The sequence below is a fragment of the Salmo trutta genome, chromosome 17, assembly GCF_901001165.1.
Source record: "Salmo trutta chromosome 17, fSalTru1.1, whole genome shotgun sequence".
NCBI lineage: Eukaryota > Metazoa > Chordata > Actinopteri > Salmoniformes > Salmonidae > Salmo > Salmo trutta.
In genome coordinates this window covers 42915718-42938136 of record NC_042973.1, presented here as the reverse complement: position 1 = coordinate 42938136, position 22419 = coordinate 42915718, and the positions used below count along the sequence as shown (strand labels likewise).

Below are 22419 nucleotides of genomic sequence, written 5' to 3'. Positions count from 1 at the left end.
TGTAAGTTGTCCATTTTGTCGTCAAAGGGCCGCGCGGTACAAGGAGGACAAGGAGAGCACTCCTTCAAGGAGTGAATGTGAGTCAATTGGGAGCTGGCTTAAAAACTCAACATTAGCATACATTTCGTAAACAAGAAGTACAACATTACAAATATTTTCCAAGATGTGAGATAATTAACCGGTTCTCTGTAATATCGTACAGTTTGGAATCGTGACATTACGTACTTTCGAGGAAAATAGGAAGGTTTTTCGACTCATACCCTGACTTTGAGAAGGGATTGCGTGACGATTAGTTTAGCATCTTTGTGACGCTGCATGACAACGTGAACGCGATTTGTCAACAGTCTGCTGGGTGGGGCGTTATAGGTTCCCTATCTCCTCCTTTCCCTAATATCTCCGTTTTAACATGGCGGCGCAGATGGCGGTAAATTCAGGTATGGGCTTTATTTTTCTGTTATTTCAAATAATAGAGTGGTGAGAGGTTGTTTATGGTTATTTGCCAACCAATCACAATACACGTTTGTTGACGAGGTATTTTAACTGTATAAAATACGGTCTGATTACATAACGGGGAATCTGTGTCAAGTTCAGACAGTCAGGACAGGAGCGCTAGTAGTTAGCTGACTGCTATGCCATGGTCACCTCGCTATAACGTTAATAACATGCGTGGGTATGTTTCATTTAAAATTCGATGAAACAACCAAATGCATTGATATGAAGCAAACGTCCTACCAGTTCAATACAGAGCTTATTAGCTAGTTGCCTATTGCTAGCTTCAAGAGGTCGCTCACCAGGAAACGAATGTAAAGGTATCACGTGCTAACGTATCACGTTAATTAGCTACTGTAGTTACCAAAGGTAAACAAAATGTAAAATGCCCACACACCGGTTAGCTAGATAACTTGCTCATAGTCTCAACAATGTGCGACTAAACTCTTGTTCACACTGCAGGCCCTAATGCTCATATCCGTTTTGGAATACTGTCTGTCCAAACAGCAAAGTTACAAGTGACCAAATCGGATTTGTGTATTAAGATAAGAGGTCATTTACTGACATGGCTACTCTAGTTGGCATAGTAACGACTGGTGTGTGCGCATTGGTGTAGGATGATTGGTGGTGCACGTGTTTTCTATCACTCAGAAGTTATGTAGCAAGCTAAGGTGACAACAATGCCTGCCATGGACGTTTTTCAGTTGTTTGGAATGTTCAAAATCTTAATGTAAGAACAATTTTTAAAGCCTCAAGAATAAGATCATCCAACTTTCAAAACGAGGCCCTTTTGGCTTGCCACATCTGTCAACTAGATAACTGTAACGATTAACAAGCTTGTTAGCTACCACATGTTCTTGTCAAACTGTCAACAGAGTAGCTAGCAAGCAACATCAAAAAGTTTAATGGCCATTAATCAGATTTTGTATTTGACTTCAAACCACCTACTTCCATGTTCTTTTTGGTTGTTCAGACTGCAGGATAAAAAACAAATTGATTTGAGTCACTTCAAACTGCCAATGTGAACAAGGCTTATGAAATGCTCTGAACAGTTGTATAGGCTAGACACATAAGACACTGACTGATTTGACTTGTGTCCCCCTATAAGGATCCAGTCTGTGGGGCCCGCTGAAGGAGCTATGGGACACAGTGGAGGGTGCAGTGTGGAGGAGGCAACCAGAGAGCGTCCACCTCCTAGACCTGCAACTCAAGAAACACAAGCCCAATTTCCTCTCACTCTACAAGAACCCGGTGAGATGCTGTCAGAAGCTAGGTTTCCATCCAATTGGCAAGATTTTCATGCAAATATTCAAAAATCTGCATAGAAAGTGTATGCACATTTCCCAAACAAAGATCTGTTTCCATCAAATCACTCTGCGGGGTCGGGAGAAAGCAGATTTTTTCAGGGATACAGTACTTTCAACCTAACTTTCGTTTCCCCTGAAAAACGGATGTGGGGATTCCGCTCGGCGTCTTTTTATCTTTATACGTTACGTTACCATCAAATTGACATGATGTGGATAAAAGGCTATGCGTAATGACTAGAGGTCGACCGATTATGATTTTTCAACGCCGATACCGATTATTGGAGGGCCCAAAAAAAGCCGCTACCGATTAATCGGCCGATTAATGTATTATTTATTTATTTTTACATTATTTTTTTATTTGTAATAATGACAATTACAACAATACTAAATGAACACTTTTAACTTAATATAATACATCAATAAAATCAATTTAGCCTCAAATAAATAATGAAACTTGTTCAATTTGGTTTAAATAATGCAAAAACAAAGTGTTGGAGAAGAAAGTAAAAGTGCAATATGTGCCATGTAAAAAAAGCTACCGTATAAGTTCCTTGCTCAGAACATGAGAACATATGAAAGCTGGTGGTTCCTTTTAACATGAGTCTTCAATATTCCCAGGTAAGAAGTTTTAGGTTGTAGTTATTATATGAATTATAGGACTATTTCTCTATACGATTTGTATTTCATATACCTTTGACTATTGGATGTTCTTATAGGCACTTTAGTATTGCCAGTGTAACAGTATAGCTTCCGTCCCTCTCCTCGCTCCTACCTGGGCTCGAACCAGGAACACATCAACAACAGCCACCCTCGAAGCAGCGTTACCCATGTAGAGCAAGGGGAAACAACTACTCCAAGTCTCAGAGCGAGTGACGTTTGAAACGCTATTAGCGCGCATACGGCTAACTAGCTAGCCATTTCACATCGGTTACACCAGCCTAATCTTGGGAGTTGACAGGCTTGAAGTCATAAACAGCGCAATGCATTGCGAAGGGCTGCTGGCAAACGCACGAAAGTGCTGTTTGAATGACCGCTTACGAGCCTGCTGCTGCCTACCATCGCTCAGTCAGACTGCTCTATCAAATCATAGAGTTAATTATAACATAATAACACACAGAAATACGAGCCTTAGGTCATTAATATGGTCGAATCCGGAAACTATCATCTCGAAAACAAAACGTTATTCCTGTTACATTGCACAGCCTTCGATGTTATGTCATAATTACGTAAAATTCTGTCAAATTAGTTCGCAACAAGCCAGGCGGCCCAAACTATTGCATATACCCTGACTGCGTGCAATGAACGCAAAATGACACAATTTCACCTGGTTAATATTGCCTGCTAACCTGGATTTCTTTTAGCTAAATATGCAGGTTTAAAAATATATACGTCTGTGTATTGATTTTAAGAAAGGCATTGATGTTTATGGTTAGGTACAGTTGTGCAACAATTGCATTTTTCGCAAATGCGCTTTTGTTAAATCATCCCCCGTTAGGCGAAGTCGGCTGTCTTTGTTAGGAAGAAATAGTTTTCACAGTTCGCAACGAGCCAGGCGGCCCAAACTGCTGCATATACCCTGACTCTGTTTGCAAGAGAAGTGACACATTTTCCCTAGTTAAAAGAAATTCATGTTAGCAGACAATATTAACTAAATATGCCGGTTTAAAAATATATACTTGTGTATTGATTTTAAGAAAGGCATTGATGTTTATGGTTGGAGCAACATGTACTTAAGCGATTATATGCAACGCAGGATAGGCTAGATAAACTAGCAATATCATCAACCATGTGTAGTTAACTAGTGATTATGATTGATTGATTTTGTTTTTTATAAGAAGTTTAATGCTAGCTAGCAACTTACCTTGGCTTCTTACTGCATTCGCGTAACAGGCAGGCTCCTCGTGGAGTGCAATGTAAAGCAGGTGGTTAGAGCGTTGGACTAGTTAACCGTAAGGTTGCAAGATTGAATCCCTGAGCTGACAAGGTAAAAATCTGTTGAAAATAAGAATGTGTTCTTAACTGACTTACCTAGTTAAATAAAGGTTAAAAAAAATAAAACAAATCGGCGTCCAAAAATACCAATTTCCGATTGTTATGAAAACTTGAAATCGGCCCTAATTAATCGGCCATTCCGATTAATCGGTCGACCTCTAGTAATGACGTAGTGCACATAAAAATAACTTTGGTTAAATTCCCATGTACTGAATAAAATAAAGTTTAATTGGTTTCCATTGCATTTTCAACTCTACTGATGGTTTTGATACAACGTATTTTGCATTATATAGTGAATTTGCCCACTGGTCTTGGCACATGCGCTCTAGCCAACAGCTTGCAAATACAGTACGGGTATAGCCTACATGATGAGATTATTATGGACAAAAGAGCAAGATTATTTTTATTTGTCAAAAGGCAGCCATGCGTCATTGATCATGTCACCAGAATAAGACCCTCGATATTTGTTGGAAAGGAGCATAAAGCGTATCACAGTGCACTTTCACCACCCTGTGAGGTTTTTAATAACTTATTTCATCTGTAGCCTAATAAACTGCATGCTTTCCCGAGTCGTAGTGGGAGGACCACACAACATATCATCGCGTGACTCCAAGTTTACTTTCGATATGATGGTTATTTATATCAATACTTTCTCATAATTGTTTCCACCGCCATTTTTTGCATAGTTAATTTTACTGAAACCAAGATCCCACCTTGTCTAGCGAATTAAATTTAGTCGACATTTGGTAAGTTTGCCAACAAATTTGCTGTTTCCATCAGGCCTGTTGTGACATTTTTATCCGACATGTCCTTTACTCTCATAAAAGGTTGGCTGGAAACCTGGTTACAGAGACGCCAATGAGTTTGACTGATCTGCAAGCCAAGCGGGGTTGCTAAAGTTGATTTGCTTGATGTTTTTTCTTTTTGTGTTCTTTAGCCAAAGAGTGCAGAGCAGAGGGAGAAGGTGCGGAAAGCCAGCACAGAGGGCATTGCCATCCAGGGCCAGCAGGGGTCACGTCTCCTCCCCGAGCAGCTGCTTACAGAGGCCTTCATCTTGAGTGACCTCTTTGACATTGGAGAGCTGGCAGCCCTGGAGCTGCTGCTGGCAGGTAATATATACCGCAGTGAGCACCTTACTGATGGAGATTAACACTGGCAGGATGTTTGTTTGTAAATATTACTTATTTTTTTCAGGTGAGAACCAGCAGCCCCACTTCCCAGGTCTGAGTCGAGGGCTGGTTGCAGTGCTGCTGTACTGGGATGGAAAGCTCTGCGTGGCCAACTCCCTACGCTCGCTCATCCAGTCCCGCCATGGCAAGACCTTCACCTTGGAATTAAGGTACGATCTATTTCCAAGTCTACTTCCTACATCAATATTGTTCAGACCAGTATTTTTTTTTCTGCGCCTTGATGATTGAACAACAGATGAATGTTTTCCGCTGCTCTCTGACTTGGTTGTGTGTGTTCTGCCCCAGTGGGGAGCTGGTGGCCCTCACCACACGCTTCACAGATGAGCTGATGAGCCAGGGCCTGACGAGACGCCTACTGACGCTGGTGTCAGAGATCAATGTAACGCGGGAGTTTGAGCGCCTGCAGAAAGAGCGAGGCCTGGGCAATGAAAAACACAGGAAAGAGGTGAGGAAGCCCTTCTCAGAGGAATTGTATCATGTACAGAAGAGGTTTGTCTTTCTTCCCTCACACGTTCGCACATTGTCTTTCTCTGCCAGGTATCGGACCTCATCAAAGAGTGCCGACAGGCACTGGCAGATTGCCTGTTTGCATGGACCTGCCAATCACCTCTGGGTAAGGATGACACCCTGGCCCTTATTGCCCACCTTGAGACGGTGACAGTGGAAGCTGATGGCTCATTGGACAGCGTGAATCTGGCTCTCGTCATGGCACTGCTGTACTGTCTGGACGTCAGCTTCCTGGAGCAAGGAACAGAAGACAGAGAAGGTTAGATTTGCCATGTATTCTGTTGCCGTGTTACCTGAACATGCTGCAACACAGCAATGTAGACCCTGAAATTGTGTAGACTACTTCGATGTAAATATTACACAAAAATGGTTTGTGTGTGTGTAAACCAGACCTCCTTCAGGCCCTGCCCCTGCTGACAGAGAAGCAGTACGTGTCTGCAGTACACAGTCGTCTGGTGGATGGGAGGCCCTGGAAGCTGCCTGGGCTGCAGGCTGTGTGTCGGCTGGCCTGGGCCCTGGCCCTGCATGCCCTCTCCCAGCTGCCCCAGGGCTCAGCCCTGGCAGAGTTTACAGAGGCAGATGAGGCACTGGCTGACCAGGCCCTGCTAGGAGGTGTCTTCCTCTTCATGACAGAGGGCATGCTGGGATGTGAGGGCTTCACTCATGATGAATTCTACACCCGCCGCCTCCATTCCCTCATCACCGACTTCCTGGCACTCATGCCCATGAAGGTTAGAAATGCCACCAGTTTTGCTTTGTGGCTGTGCATTGGTGTGTTTGAGTATGATAGGAATTTGAATATCGTGTCGGCCTCCTTTTTTCACGGTGAAGATATTTATTTATTTTACGCAGAAGTGTGTATGTGCAAGTTTCAAGGTGTGTGACGTCTTGCAGGTGAAGCAGCTGCGTAACCGTGCTGACGAGGACGCCAGACTGGTCCACATGTCTCTGCAGATAGGCAGTGAGCCTCCGTCCTCCCTGAGGAAAGACCTGGACCACCTCATGATCCTGGTCAGCCTTCATGACCTCACCCTACACACTCACTGTCACTAGTGGATTTACATGAGGCTTTCTTATTGCTATATGCTGTGAAAGTGACTAGTCGTTTGCTAGCAATTTACATTACAACATGACGCACTGGAGAGAAGGGGGGGGGGGAAGAACAGCGAACATGACCGTTGCTTTCACAGAGTAGCATTCGCTAAGCATATTTGTCTGACTTCTTTCTGCGTGTTTGTAGATCGGAGAGTTCTATAGCAAGGACCCGTTTGGGCTGGAGCTGGCTCTGGAGTTCTGGTGCCACCCTGAGTCCCTCCAGCACACCTCCCTCCAGGGCTCCTACCTGGGCATGGCAATGCAGAGGCCCCCACACAAACAGGTAAGATAACCTTCCACCCTAGATTAAAAAGTAACATCATTTATTCTCCAATGGGACCTTTTATAACAGCTTGTGTTCTGTGCCACAGGTGGTGCTGTCTAAGTTTGTGCGTCAGATGGGGGACCTGCTGCCCCCCACCCTGTACATCCCTTACCTGCGCATGCTGAAGGGCCTGGCTAACGGCCCCCAGTGTGCCCACTACTGCTTCAGCCTGCTAAAGACCAACGGGGCCCCACACGGTAACTAAACACTCTCACCTGCAACGCCCTGTAGGAATCTGTAAAGATATTCTCACTAATGGTGTTCCCCAGGGCTTGGCACTAGGTCCTTTCTTGTTCACAGCTAAAGATAAATGCAGCCTTCATTCACAGGTTTTTAAGTATATCACCAGATAATCCATTGGACTGTGTTGTTTGTTTAGGGGATAACATGCAGGTGACCGGCAGCCCTGTGTCCTGGGAGCACTTCTTCCACTCCCTCATGCTGTACCACGAGAACCTGCGCCGAGACCTGCCTAATGCGGATGCCACACACTACCGCCTCCCGCCAATAAGGGGCATCACACAGAGGGAGCTGGATGGCCTGACCTCTTTCCTGCAGCTGCTATGCACCATCATTACCTGGGTATGAGGTGGTTTGCTGAAGACTGGTCTGAACAGACAATAAACACATAAAGCATGTTAAAACAAACATGAGGGTCACAGTCACAAGCAGGGATTGAAATTTAACTGTCATAAGTCTTTCATTTGCCAAGGTGATATCTCATTTGACACTGTGTTTTCAGAGTGAGAATGCCCGCCTGGCCTTGTGTGAGCACCCCCAGTGGACCCCGGCTGTGGTGATGCTGGGTCTGCTGCAGTGCAGTGTGCAGCCTGTCCTCAAGGGGGAGCTCCTGCTCTGCCTGGCTGCCTTCGGCAAGTCTCCGGAGATAGCTGCCTCCCTCTGGCAGTCACTGGAATACACTCAGGTAAGTCAGGTGTATAGTGAGGAAGAATGAAAATCTGTAAAAACACATGTCTCGTGCATAAGTATTGATAGTGCGTCTGAGGTGTTGGTCTGGTGTTGTCTGACCTACCAGGTTCGCTTACAAAGTGCCAAAGCTCATGTTCTGCTCATTTCTATGCAGATTCTTCAGACAGTGCGGGCCCCTGGACAGAAACAAGCTGCTGGGATTGAGGTGAGATTTTGCCTGCATATGTTGTTTGCTTGTACACATGTATCTGTTTGTAACCTTTCTCCATACCCCTCTCAGGTGGAGCTGAATGAGATTGAGTCGAGCTGTGAGGAGTATCCTCTGACCAGAGCCTTCTGTCAGCTCATCAGCACATTGGTCGAGAGCGCCCTGCCCGTCAACCTGGGGGCGGGGCTCCGTGCGCCAGGATTCCAGCCCTACCTGACCTTCCTGCGTGACGCTGTTTTCCTTCCCTTCCCCACCAGAGCCTATCGCCGTGCTGCTGAGAAGGTATGGGAATCTCTCCACAGTTGAGGTCCCTTGTTGGTGACATTAGATGGGAACTGGATAAGACCGGTTTCTGTGGTTGAGGATCACGTTTAGCTAGTGAAATTCATTACAACCCATGTCAGCACTTGCTCTCAGATGGCATAGAAGTGCGTTTTGCTGCTAATACTTACTTCAGTTTTGTCTCACTCTCCACCCCCTCTCTCCCATCTCCTCTCCACCACATATGCCCTCTATCAGTGGGAGGTAGCAGATGCTGTTCTGGAGGTGTTCCACAAGCTGTTGCGTGACTACGAGCCCCAGCCCTCAGACTTTGTCCAGGAAACAGTGGAGCTCCAGGGGGAGCAGGTGCTGGCCCACAAGCCCCCCGGCCACAGCCTCATGTTCCACCTGCTCAACGACTCGCCCACCCTCACCCTCTGCCTCAGCCTGCTGGAGGAGGGCGTGCGTCAGCTAGACACCTACGCCCTCTTCCCTGGTCAGTACACACACACCTGTTATAGCTGTTTTTCTTTGTTTTTACACTGACTTCCCTGTTAGCATTGTACAAGGAGGGGAACATTTGGGTTAAAGTTGAGAACTGATCATATTTTCTTAGGTCACATTGTTGGGTGGCTCACATTTCCAGTATCTTCAGATTACATTTCTTTACATCCACTCATCACTATTGGTTCTGTGACTGTCCGACTTGCAGGTAAAAAGCAGCTGGAGTCCGCGGTGTTGCACTGCCTGTGTCTTCTGGACCTGGCCCTGCAGAAAGAGGTGGTGTTCATGGACCTGCTGAGGGAGAGCCAGGCCTCCCTCATTGTCTCCCCCCTGGAGCAGCTCCTGCAGGGCGTCAGTTCTCAGAGCCGCCGTGCTGACCACATCGTCAACATCGCCAGGTATTAGAACACTTATCTCACCAGGGACTACGGGACATACGCAGAAATGTTGACTTTGAAGTTGAAGTACATTGTCCCTGTCAAATGAAAACAATACAGTAGAATTCCCCCTCTAGCCCAGAAAGGCCCATAGCCCTATTTTGAATCTCCGGCCAAAAGCTTGAAGTCAGGCCATACCATGCCTTCACTTCTTATTCCCGGGTTTGTGTTTGTCCCTGGCAGGTACCTGTACCACAGCAGTTCCAACCCGGAGGCGGCCTTCCAGAGTGCTAAGATCCTGCAGAGGATCGCCCGCTACCCCAACATCCAGAACCGACTGGTGGGAGACTTCACACACGACCAGGCTGTGAGTGACAAGCTGATGGCTGGCTTCGTGGAGTGTCTGGACAACGAGGGGGCTGAGGAGGGACTAGAGAAAGGAGACGGTGAGTCACACTCTCCTTCTATCAACAATGTTTATCTCTGAGTGTGAAAGATGTCCAACCTGCCCATCAAAGATCGACTGCCCCTAAAAAGCAACATCTCGTTTTAAAAACAGCCTTTGTTGCATCCATATGAGTCCGAAACATTCATTCTAGTGTCAAAATTGACTACAATGTGTAAATAGGATAATTTTGGTCAGTCTGGTCCAAAACTTAGATTTGTGAGATGATTATAGGGACAAATTGTATATCCCGGAACGAAGGGTGCCGTAACAGTTTTCCTTGGGTTTATTTCAATCCTGCCCACAACTGGCAGCACCCAAGTAATCATCAATTCGGAGCGCAACTGCACGTGACTCAATCGTAATGCCCATTGTCAATTTGGTTTGACATTCGACATCCCTATGGGGATAGTTAGGGACCATCAGTAAATTACACAATTTACATGGGACAATATTTATTAAAAGTCCATAGCTCCAAATTTCAATGACTTAAAAACCTTAAACCAACTATAGAAATTGTAGAAATTCATATACAAATATTGAAAGCATTTTGTGACAACCAAAATATGTGCAGCATGAAAATATTGTCCCATTTACGTTGTGTAATTTATTGACTGGCCCCAGTGATAGGCTATCCAATGCCAATTTTGCCACGGTTGCACAACAGCTAATTGGCAAAAGAAGTTGGCTAGCACTAGCTAGCATAGAGGACTTCAAAACTTGGAAACAGTCTAACCAGATCACCTAGAAGGGTGAGTGACTGTAAAGGTGTCCTTATGCTACCCATCCAAAACAGTTTGGAACAGTTTGTATTATGATGACGTTTTGGTTTTACGTTAAGGGTTTTTTCGACTGTTCGTGGACAATTATTTAATTTTTTAATCTTGAGGCAAGCTGAAGTTCGGTAGCCGAAGTCTGTGCCCCCTTTTTCGGTGATTGGTAGGGATTCTTCAATGAAGCGCTTGTCACTCAACAAGATTAATCGTCTTCATGCGCAATTTTACATCTAGGGAATTTATTAGCGACTAAGGTCACCTCGGCAAAATTACGTATTTATTGAGTTAGAATAATTCGGGCTATTTTGGGGAGGCGTATACTGGCTACGGCATCTCAAGATGGACAAACAGTACTATTGCCGAAGGTCTTTTGAGGGAGTATGTGAGCACACTTGTTCGGTTCACCTAGCAGAGTTTGGCTAGGCGCCAACCAAACTGAAGAATGTTGAAGGCTTAACTGTGTACTGTTTTGACGGAGGGAATTTACAAACGCATGCCACGTGCGAACATGCACACGAGACCGACACATTAACAACCCTCCCCAAGACAACTGTAATTTGGCTTCAGTCACGGCCGCTGCATTTCTTAATGACCAAGCCCATTCAGTCACTTTGCTCAGCACATCTGTTCAGTCACTCCAATTCACCACCTCTCCTCTCTCTCTGCCCCCAGACTCTGAGCCAGCGAAGAAGGAAGCGAGGATCCGCCACGAGACCCAGATCCACATCCTGAACCTGCTGATCACCTCCCTGGAACTGAAGACCCCCAACCTGGCTCTCTACCTGCTGGGCTACGAGGTCAAGAAGCCCATCTCCTCCACCAACCTGCAGGACGCAGGTCAGTCCCTGCTCTTTTCTTTACATCAGGGCTGTATTCATTAGGGCACACCGTAGAAAAAAAGTTTTGCAACTAAATATTTAAAACTAGAGTTTGTTCAGGTAGTCCCTCACTGTTTCAGTTTATTTTCTTCTATTTGGTACGACCCCGGCTTTCATGACTCCACCAACTTACCATTGTAAAAAGTGCATGTTTATTAAGTTCTTAGCATCAACAGGCAAAGAAAAAAAATCTTCTCTCTGTATCAGGTGTGCTGGGGTGCCCACGGAGCTGCCTGCATGCCATCCTTAGTCTGCTGCAGAGAGGCAGTGAGAGACGCTCGGGTCCCGTGCTCACCAGCCAGGCCCCACACCTGGCTGAGCTCTGTTACCAGGTGATCTACCAGCTGTGTGTGTGCTCGGACACCTCAGGCCCCACTATGCGCTACCTGAGGACCAGCCAGGACTTTCTGTTCACCCACCTGCAGCACCTGCCCTTCATCCTGCCAGGTGAGCTCCTCACTGGCATCTCAATACACCTCCTATCCTGGTCTCCTCTCCTTCATCTGCACTGAATCTGAAAAAACAGGATAGGTGGAAGTATTATGGCAGATGCCAACCAGGGCATTTGTACACCTACAAAGATTCCGTCATCCTTCTTAACTGAGCTGCCAAAGAGGAAGGAGACTCCTCGGGGTGTCACACTCTTGTCTCTAACCTGTGTCCCTCCCTCTACCCTCCCAGGTGATGAGATATCCGCCCTGTCCCAGATGTCCTGGCTCATGAAGACAGCGGCCATCGAACTCCGAGTGACATCACTCAATCGCCAGCGCTCACACACCCAGCGCCTCCTCAACCTGCTGCTGGATGACCAGCCTCGCACTCAGCACGCAGGTAACCACTACGACACACACACACACTGTAGAACTTGCAATCTTTGGGATGAGTTGTTGTTCATTGATGTAACTAGGATATGAGCAAAAGTGGAAAAGCAGAAGGTGTTACAGTTGATCTGTTTCTTTAATCAGCGGATGGGGAGACCGGCATGGAGGAGAGCAGATCTGTCAGTGGATTCCTGCACTTTGACACCGTCTCCAAAGGTTAGTTCTAGTTCTTCACACAAACATATCTAACTGTGAACCGTATACAATCTGTCACTATAGGCCCTTTTGTATTGTAAGTTGCGGAAGTCAAGAGCTAGTCTTGTGTGGCTCAGTTGGTAGAGCATGGTGTTTGCATCGCCAGGGTTGTGGGTTCGATTCCCACGGGGGCCTTGTACGGGAAAAAAATAAAATGAATAAATGTATGAAATGTATGCACTCACTACTGTAAGTCGCTCTGGATAAGAGCGTCTGCTAAATGACTTAAATGTAAATGTTTAGCTAGTTGCGCCGTACCGTATAATTTTATGGCGAACTCATCCGCTGTCCGTGTGTGACGACGTCATCAGTGCGTAGGAAGCTCCTCAGCGTGCTGGATGCCATTAACTTCAGCCAGGATGTGCCAGAGCTGCTGCAGCTGGACTTTTTTGAGCGCACTCAGATCGAGCAGGTCATCGCCAACTGCGAGCACGTCAACGAGCACGGACACACCGTCTGCAACGTCAAGGTGGGCCTGGCTTTCAGCTTGCATATGTAACACAACCTTGTTTTTGATGCATTTTTGTTACTATGTCATTTTTCGAATGATGTCGTAATCTCCACAGTTACTCCATCGAGTCCTGGTAGCGGAGGTCAACGCCCTTCAGGGGATGGCAGCCATTGGACAGAGGCCACTGTTGATGGAGGTGAGTGCTGGCAGTGGGATTTAAAGCAGGAGTTTTTGAACTGGGGTCCGTGCTACTGCAGGGCGTCTGTTTTTAGTTCTTTTTTTCTTTCTGAAAATGAATAATTTGATGAATATCACAAGCTGCAACAGAATATCATCGTGGATACTATTTTTGTCTTTGCGTCTAGTATGAAGGAAGTCTGAGGTAGTTTCACGATCCAATGCTAACTGGCGTTACGCAATCAATGAAATTGATTTATAAAGCCTGTTTCTCATCAACAGATGTCACAAAGTGCTTATACAGAAACCCAGCCTAAAACCCCAAACAGCAAGCAATGCAGATATAGAAGCACAGTGGCTGGGGAGGTGGGAAGGAGGATGGGGGGGGGGGGGGCTAACATTAAAGAGAACCCCCCCCCCCAAAAAAAAAATGATAGTCTATTGCTTTGATATGTTTGAGCAGAGGAACACAGGATTAGCCATGGCAAAATGCATAGGCTTTCAGGAAATTAGCTTTAAAAATGCTACATTTTCTCTCGGTTCAATGGAAAAATTTATGGCATTGCAGAAAATTGGTTTAACAACAGCAACATTTTCTCTATGTCGCCAAGATACCTTCCTAGCTAATATACTATGTTAGTTTACACTTCCAATAATTGGTGGGGTGGTCAAAATAATGAAACAAATCTATTCATTTGAAAGGTTGACTACTTCTACTGAAACGTGATATTACATTTTTGCTAACATATGGTGGGGGTCACTGGACAAAAGTTTAAAACTCCTTATTCAGAGTATAGTAGTATGGTCTTTTCCTTGCAAAATGATGTTCAGGAGCGTGTAGCGTTACAGAACATTCAGAAAGAAACGTTCTGACTGTTTCATCTAACTGAATAAACCCTTGATGTGTGCGCGCACTCCCCAGGAGGTGAACTCCATCCTGCAGCAGGTGGTGGAGAGGAATCGTGTGCGTCGGAGCCTGAGTGCCAAGCGCCATGCGCTGCAGTCATGGAGAGGTCTGGTGGAGACCCTGCTCACTGCCTGCCCTGCAGACCTCATCCCTGCAGACGACAGACAGATCATAATCAGAGACCTGCTGCTGGACCTGCACGACAAGGTATGTGTGGACGTGTTTAACTATTCTTGTGGGGGCCAGAAGTCCCCACAAGAATAGTAAACGTACAACATTTTGACCAACTGGGGACATTTTGTTCCCACAAGGTCAAATGCTGTTTCTAGAGGGTTTAGGGTTAGAATTAGGTTTACTGTTAGGAGCTAGTGTTAAGGTTAGGTCTTTGGGTTAGGTTTATGGTTAGGGAAGATAAGATTTTGAATGGGACTGAATTGTGTCCCCACAAGGTTAGTTATACAAGACTGTGTGTGTGGGAGAGATTGTGTGTATGGCAACTCTGTAAAATGGTCTAAGTTCTCCTTCCTCTACCAGGTGTTGTCAGAAGACTCCGCAGGAGAGCTGATGCCCATAGTAGCCGGGGCTGTGTTCACCCTCACCGCCCACCTCAGCCAATCAGTGCTGTCGGAGCAGCAGCAGGGGGCGGGGCTGGAGGGAGGCTCGTCGTCGGGCTTCGCCTCCATCGCTAACTCTGCTCTGCACCTGATCCTGAGGAAGCTGCTTGACTTCATCCTCTGTACGGGTGGTGGATTCCAGCGTCTGCGTGCACACCTGTACGGCTCTCTGCTCTACTATCTGCAGATCGCCCAGAAACCTGAAGAGCCAGATACACTGCAGCAAGGTACTGTTGAGCTACAGTATTGCTGGGCAGACACAAAAAACTTGGAAAATTATCAACTTTAGGACACTGTGTAGTAATGTGTATTTTCTCTGGTCATTGTTTGCAAACCTTAGTTTAGTTTATTAATTTGACCATTTTAAAAACAAGCACACACAACTGTAAAAAGACTTGCATGTAGATGAGTAAAATCATTGACAATTAAACAGAGTAAAGTCTAGGGATTTACATTGTGGTTGTCCTGTGGCAGGTAGCCTAGTGGTTAGAGCGTTGGGCCAGTTACCGAAAGGTCGCTGGTTCAAATCCCTGACCCAACAAGGTGAAAAATCTGTCTGCACTTAACCCTAATTGCTCTTGTAAGTCTCTCTTGATAAGAGCGTCTGCTAAATGACTAAAATGTGACAAGATGGCTCGGCAACACGGTTGTACACTGTATGGCATTGAAGAGATGTATAGCCAAATCAAATAATAAATACCTCTCATTTATTATTGCAGTTATATGATCATATAGTATGTCACAGTTTCTAAAGTAGCAAGCCAGTCTCCTTTTCACCTCATTTAACACCGGATTTACTTAACAAAAGGCACATCTCAATAGGTGGTCCAGTTAAATCATGACATAGCACAAGTGGGCCTTCCCTCTTTTTGTTTTCTATTGTTCCTCAAGCACCTGGGGAGGCCAATGATGTCACGACTTCCTCCTTTTTAATGCTGCCTAGAGAGGACGTGGTTTTTATTGGCAGAGGCAGCTCATTCCACACGGAGGCTCCTGTATACAAGAAAGTACCTTTCCCAGCATTACTCCTGACCCTGTATAAGCACACATTAGCAACACCTGATCTGGTGTTGTGGTTGTGTGCATCTCTAACATGGGGAAAGTAATCAGTCAGATATCTGGGTGCAGAACCATAAATAATCCTTTAAACCAGACCCAGTGTAATCTGGGGACATCCTAGCCTGTTGAGTTCCTGAAAGCAGCACCTGCCTATGTTAGTATGTGGACTCGCCTTCAATACTACCCTGATCAGCTTATTCTGGGCTACCTGGAGCTTCCCCTTCAGAAGCTTCGATAAACCCCCAACACATACAACTACTAGCGTAGTCAAAATGACATTGAATGAGGGCAGTGGCTAGCATTCTCATGGAGTCCTTATCAAGCAGCTTTCTAGCCAAAAACCTGGTGTGAGCATTAACCTACATTAGCACTTTAGTGGCCATGTTCACCCCCCCCCCCACGCTTCCATCAAGGATGCATCACAGAGGTTTTGGCAGTCAGCACCTCTCCCCCTAACTCTTCTGATTTCAGAGGACCTACACAATTTATGTCTGGACCCAAAGAGAATAGCCTCATTTTTTCCCTAAGTGCAGAGAAGATCTGCAAGCCATGTACGAAGGACTATATAAATAAATTTGATTTGATTTGATACTAATGTCAGTAAGCTCCAAACGTGTAGCGTCATCCGCATAAAGGAAAATGCGTCAAGAGCAAGCATCTTTCATGTAGTTTATGTACAGTGTAGTGGCCCCATCACGCTCCCCTGTGGAACGCCACAGCTTAATGGTTTTGCCTGACACAGTGAACCATTTACCTCAGACACTTACAAAAGCAAGAAGATTGACCTGTGTGGTCAATGCGGGAAGAGATTTCAGACCCCAAACAAACTAAAGATGCTCATCTTTGTCGTCTTTCCCTCCCTCTCTCCAGCGGGGAAGTCTATGTGGGAGCGTCTGACTGCTCCTGAGGATGGTTTCTCCAAGCTGCAGAGGGAGAACCTGGCCATCATCGAGAGCTACGGCACAGCCCTCATGGAGGTGGTGTGCAGGGACGCCTGCGACGGCCATGAGATCGGCAGGGTATGAAATCAGACACAGTATCGTATTGATTGTTAATGAGTGTGTGTATCTTGAACTCCAGCCTGCCTGTCTGACTTCCTCTCCCTCTGTTTCTCTCTTTGTCAGATGCTTGCCCTGGCCGTGCTGGACCGGATCCTGTCCATAGACCGTCAGAGCCAGTGGCTGCTGTACGTGTGTAACAGTGGTTACCTGCGTGTGTTGGTAGAGAGCCTGAGGCAAGACGATACAGCCCTGCAGACCCTGCTCAGCCCCCAGCCCCCGCTGCTCAAACCTCTCTACATCTACGAGAGCAAGATGGTGAGAAAGGGAAGGGAGTGCACCAACACTAACCTTAAAGGTTACAGCACTCACTGCTCTAAAACGTTTACATCTACGTGCGAGATATAAAGGGTTTATATTCATACACTCCCCCACCCTCAAAAGGGAGTGTACACGCACACACGCGCGCGCACACACACACACACACACTAAATATAACCCACTGTTTGTTTGTCTGTTAGGCCCTGTTGACGCGAGTGGCTAAGACAGGCCAGGGGGCCGTGGAGCTGCTGCGCTGTGGTCTGGTGGCTCAGCTGGTGGAGTGTCAGGTGTTTGACATGGTGCCTGACAGTGACTCTCACAGGTAAGGAGGGGATGAAGAGGTAGAGAGTGAGATGGATGGAAAGAGTGAGTAACAGATTGTTCTTTGTGGTCATTCCCAAAGTATTTTTTTTCCTTAGCCATCACATATAGTGCATTCCGAAAGTATTCAGACCCCTTTACTTTTTCGAGGTTTTGTTACATTACAGCCTTATTCTAAAATGTATAATTTGTATTTTTCCCTCATCAATTTACACACAATACCCCATAATGACAAAGCAAAAACTGGATTTTTGTCATTTTTGCAAATTTATAAAAAATAAGCTATCACATTTACATAAGTATTCAGACCCTTTACTCAGTACTTTGTTGACGCACCGTTGGCAGAGATTAAAGCCTAGAGTCTTCTTTGGTATGACGCTGCAATCTTGGCACACCTGTATTTGCACATTGACACGGTAACGATTTGGGGAGTTTCTCCCATTCTTCTCTGCAGATCCTCTCAAGCTCTGTCAGGTTGGATGGGGAGTGTTGCTGCACAGCTATTATCCTGTCTCTCCAGAGATCTTCGATCCGGTTCAAGTCCGGGCTCTGGCTGGGCCACTCAAGGACATCCAGAGACTTGTCCTGAAACCACTGCTGCGTGGTCTTGGCTGTGTGCTTAGGGTCATTGTCCTGTTGGAAGGTGAACCTTCGCCCCAGTCTGAGGCGAAGGTTTTTCATCACAGATCTCTCTGTACTTTGCTCTGTTCATCTTTGTCTCGATCCTGACTAGTCTCCTAGTCCCTGCTGCTGAACAACACCCCTACAGCATGATGCTGCCACCACCATGGTGCCAGGTTTCCTCCAGACGTGACGCTTGGCATTAAGACCAAAGAGTTCAATCTTGGTTTCATCAGACCAGAGAATCTTGTTTCTCAAGGTCAGAGTCCTTTAGGTGCCTTTTGGCAGACTCCAAGTGGGCTGTCATGTGCCTTTTACTGAGGAGTGGCTTCCGCCTGGCCACTACCATAAAGGCCTGATTGGTGGAGTGCTGCAGAGATGGTTGTCCTTCTGGAAGGTTCTTCCATATCCACAGAGGAGCTCTGTCAGTGACCATCGGGTTCTTGGTCACCTCCCTGACCAAGGCCCTTCTCCCCCGATTGCTCAGTTTAGCCGGGCGGCCAGCTCTAGGAAGCGTCTTGGTGTTTCAAACTTCCATTTAAGAACTGTGTTCTTGGGGACCTTCAATGCTGCGGACATTTTTTGCTACCGTTCCCCAGATCTGTGCCTTGACACAATCCTGTCTTGGAGTTCTATGGACAATTCCTTCGACCTCATGGCTTGGTTTTTGCTCTGACATGCACTGTCAACTGTGGGACCTTATCTAGACAGGTGTGTGCCTTTCCAAATCATGTCCAATCAATTGAACATACCACAGGTAGACTTCAATCAAGTTGTAGAAACATCTCAAGGATAATCAATGGAAACAGGATGCACCTGAGCTCAATTTTGAATCTCATAGCAAATACTTATGTAAATAAGATATTTCTTTTTTTTTTTTTTATTATTATATTTGCAAACATTGCTAAAAAAAACAATTTTTGCTTTGTCATAATGGGGTGTTGTGTGTAGATTGAGTTATTTGTTTTTTTTTATCAATAAGTCTAATGTAACAAAGTGGGGAGAAAGGGAAGAGGTCTGAATACATTCCAAATGCTCTGTATGTATCCTTATTGATTTAACTGAATCATGTGGTAGAAATCTGAGTTGTAATATTTTACCTGTTCCCTGTGTGTCTTTAGGGTGTTTGGTCAGAGGGACCCTTCAGGGTTTATCCCCAGCCCTCTGGACCGCTACAGACAGATCCTGCTGCCTGCTCTCAGGTTGTTCCAGGTCATCCTCACGTCCACCACCACACACCACCAGCAGGGGGCAGCACAGGTCCTCCAGTGGCTGATCGTCCATGCCGACACCATCCAAGGGCTGCTGCGCTGTCAGGAGCTCAGTATGGGAGCGCTGCAGGAACTCTCTCTGCTCACAGGCATCATCAGCAAGACTGCCCTGCCAGGTACACACACCAGGGACAGTCACAGCACCTAGCTGGGGCACACCCGGGTTCGGGACTAATGTGATATTATGGTGCCGGTTTTGCCAATGTCAGTTTTGTGATTGGCTGTGTGTGTGTAGGAGCTCTTGAGGGACAGGACGTGAACAGTGCAGCTCTGCCGGAGTTCCAGGGTCACATTAGCAGATTTCAGGTAGATACTGGCACGATACTAACACCGTGCCTCACTCTCCTATGTCTCTTTTCAAGACCTTCAGTCACAGCGTCAGTAGCTGGACATTTAGTCCTGATAGGTTACTCAATCCTATCCGGTATTTTGTGATGTGTAACAACATGCCTCTCCCCTAGCGTCAGTGTCTGTCTCTGCTGGGCCGTCTGGCCGGGAGCGAGAGGGAGCGACTCCTGAAGCAGGCAGAGATTGCAGCCCCCGGGGACCCTGCCGAGCGGCGGGAGGAGATGGAGGTGGCCATGCAACAGGTACGATAGAGGAATGGTAAAAAGAAAAGCAATGTAACCCGTTTCTGTTTGTGCCGTCTTTCCAACTCCTATTGTAACAATGACAGTGTTTTTGCCGTGTTGTCCCCAGGTGTGTGCTAACATCATGGAGTACTGCCAGACCCTGCTGCTGCAGAGCTCAGCCCAGGCCCAGTTCAGCATCTGTCTCTTCAGCCCCTCGGTCAACGAACCAGCCAGCCGAGACGGCCGCACAGGTTAGACTCTTTCGCTACGCCACTTGTCGTAATAATTTGGTGGTTGGTTATGTTTGTCCTATTGCATTGTAAATGTGTTTTTTTTTTTTTGCTTATCCCAACTCCCCCCTGAGACACCTACAGCCAGAGTATGTGTGTGGGATAGAAATCCTAACCTGCTTCACACCTATCTATTCCTGGACAGCTACCCTCCTGTAGGTTTTCGTTCCAACCCCAGTTGTAACTAACCTGATTCAGTTTATTAACCAGCCAATTATACATATCAGGCGCACTAGATTAGGGTTGGAGTGAACCTACAGGATGGCAGCGCTCCAGAAATGGGGTTGGAGAGCCTTGACTTTGCACGCGCTATGTTCCTCTCAATCTCCCCTGTCTGTGAATGACTAAAATCCTCTCCTGCCCTGCCTCAGACCTGGCCCTGCCATCAGCCCTGTACTCTCGTGTGCCCAGCCTGGGTCTGGTTCTATTTCTGCTGAAGAACAGCGCTGCGGACTTCTTCCGCTTCCACCAGAGCCATAGACAAGCCCTGGGAAAGCTGCAGAGCCTGGAGCAGCTGCCCCCCGAAGAGCTCAAGGAGGTAAAACACACACACACACACTCGACCTCTTGACAAGGGGATGTATAAGTGCCTCAGCCCCTAACCCTTCTCTTTATCCCCGTCTCTCTGTCCTGTGTGTAGCTGTGCGCGGCCCTGGTGTCTGGTACTGGAGGAGTAGAGAAGATCTCCTCTGTCCAGAGGAGCCTCTTGGCCAAGAGACGACTGGTGCAGCTCATCAACAACAGAGCAAAGCTGCTGGCCCTCTGCTCCTGTATCCTACTATCTTAAATTGAACCAGACCAGACTAAACCAGATTTAGCCAGATTAAATTACACTTAGCTACCCCCAGACCAGACTGCTGTGCAGGAGTTAGGTAAAGGGACTGAGCTAAAGGTTTATGGTTAATCTCAGGGTGGTTTTGATTTAGGGACAGGTGTCGAACAAGCCCATTCAATCTGGCCCGCGGGTGGTTTGAGTAAAACAAAAAAAAGATATGAATTAATTTTATATTTTTTTGTGGGAAAATGATCTAAATTGAAATGCCTAAAACCAAATGGAAACTGTAGAAGTGATAATAGACCTACATTTCTAGTCTCTTCACAAGCTAGACAGTCAGAGAGCATCACATTCCAAAAGTGATGGATAGACCATTTTTTTTTGTACGTCTTGACGGCGAGGAAATATATAATACATTAAGTGTGGCCCTCCCGACCTCTGTGAAGACCGAATGTGGCCCGTGGTAGAAACATGTTTGACACCCGTTAAAGGATGATGTTGAGTATGATTGATGGAATTCCCTGAGCTGTAGCTGCTTCATGTAAATGGAACATTTCTTAGAAAATGCCATCATAATGGTTAGTGTGAGAAATGCCTTGACCAAACCACACCTCAGACGTGATTGAGACCTGCCTGTTTGTGATGTGGCGCCACCTGGAGTACTACCTGTTGTACTGCACCCCCACCGACCCCAAAGACTCCCTAATGCCTGGCGCCAGCGCCTACAGATCACGCCTGACTGACGGTGAAGCTCTACACTGGCTCAGTTAACCCTCTGGGGTGGATTGAGATCGGTCCCCTAGGGATAGCAGACATTTTTAGTTTTTTTGGGGGGCGGGTTTCTGTTTTTTGACCTCCCAAAATCAGAACTTTTTTTTTTTCATCTATATCATGACAAATGATGGGTAGCCTTTTTCCTGGTTGTGTTGATCACATCCCTTCTTACTGGTGTGCTTCTCCTGTGTTCCCCAGACTCGTTTGGACGTGCCCTGGGCCTGTCCCGAGTCAGCCAGCAAGACCTGGAACAGGTGAGTTACTTTATCTGGACTATGCTAACAGTGGGGGAGAAACATGTTTGTAAATAATCTGTATGTATGCCCCGGTCCTCCAACTGTAAGTGTCATAAAGGGTGGAGAGTGACAGGGCTTATGTCTACACTGAGTACCTAGAACAAGGGGTGATTGAGAGCACTGATTTAGGAAAAAAAATATGTACAGGTGACGATGCATGTATAGGAATTAGTGGGTGTGTTTTCAGCAGTAAGACTGACTCCTCTCCTCTGTCGTTGTCTCCAGCTGCAGAGTGACATGGGGGCAGGCTTCGGAGAGGCTCTACAGAGGAAACTGCTGGAGGTGGAGGGGCTATACAGCCAGGTCCGCTCCCGATACACCTTCATCCAGGCCCTGGTACGCAGGATCCGAGGCCTGCTCCGCCAGCCCAAGAGCTGAGACACTCAACGGCCCATACATACAACAGACCTTTACAAACACACATGAAATGTTAAAAAATGAAAGATTTTTTTGGCTTGATCATCGCTTTTGGAGTTATGGAATTTTTTTTTCTATTGTGAAATTAAAATACTTTTTTCTAAAATGTAATGATTTACCAATTCATTATTGGTTCGTTTCCTCTTTTGTAACGGGAATCATGAGTGACTTATGATCAGAGAAAGTAGGAAAGAG

At 46.3% G+C, this 22419-nt stretch overlaps 1 protein-coding gene across 1 annotated transcript; it reads left to right on the top strand.

The window, feature by feature from the left end:
- Positions 1-334: 334 nt before the first annotated feature.
- On the top strand, positions 335-22335 carry nup205 (nucleoporin 205). The gene is made up of 37 exons (XM_029696849.1): positions 335-434; positions 1598-1740; positions 4726-4897; positions 4983-5127; positions 5264-5423; positions 5516-5744; positions 5876-6216; positions 6380-6496; positions 6726-6863; positions 6952-7102; positions 7285-7487; positions 7648-7830; positions 7990-8040; positions 8116-8325; positions 8563-8800; positions 9017-9206; positions 9429-9631; positions 11079-11243; positions 11492-11731; positions 11966-12115; positions 12250-12321; positions 12672-12829; positions 12927-13007; positions 13911-14102; positions 14430-14736; positions 16439-16587; positions 16693-16884; positions 17088-17209; positions 18951-19216; positions 19336-19406; positions 19562-19690; positions 19800-19923; positions 20334-20500; positions 20603-20732; positions 21354-21482; positions 21710-21765; positions 22033-22335. Exons 1-37 carry the CDS (start codon positions 407-409, stop codon positions 22183-22185), a joined length of 5955 nt encoding a protein of 1984 aa, XP_029552709.1. The 5' UTR covers positions 335-406; the 3' UTR covers positions 22186-22335.
- Positions 22336-22419: the final 84 nt, after the last annotated feature.

Bases quoted from the DNA above. Each gene is read 5' to 3' on its own strand.
- nup205 (XM_029696849.1), top strand. From the start codon at position 407: ATGGCGGCGCAGATGGCGGTAAATTCAG. The intron at 19,407-19,561 runs GTAGATACTGGC...CCTCTCCCCTAG, and splicing joins GTCACATTAGCAGATTTCAG to CGTCAGTGTCTGTCTCTGCT. The intron at 20,733-21,353 runs GTATCCTACTAT...ACCACACCTCAG, and splicing joins GCTGCTGGCCCTCTGCTCCT to ACGTGATTGAGACCTGCCTG.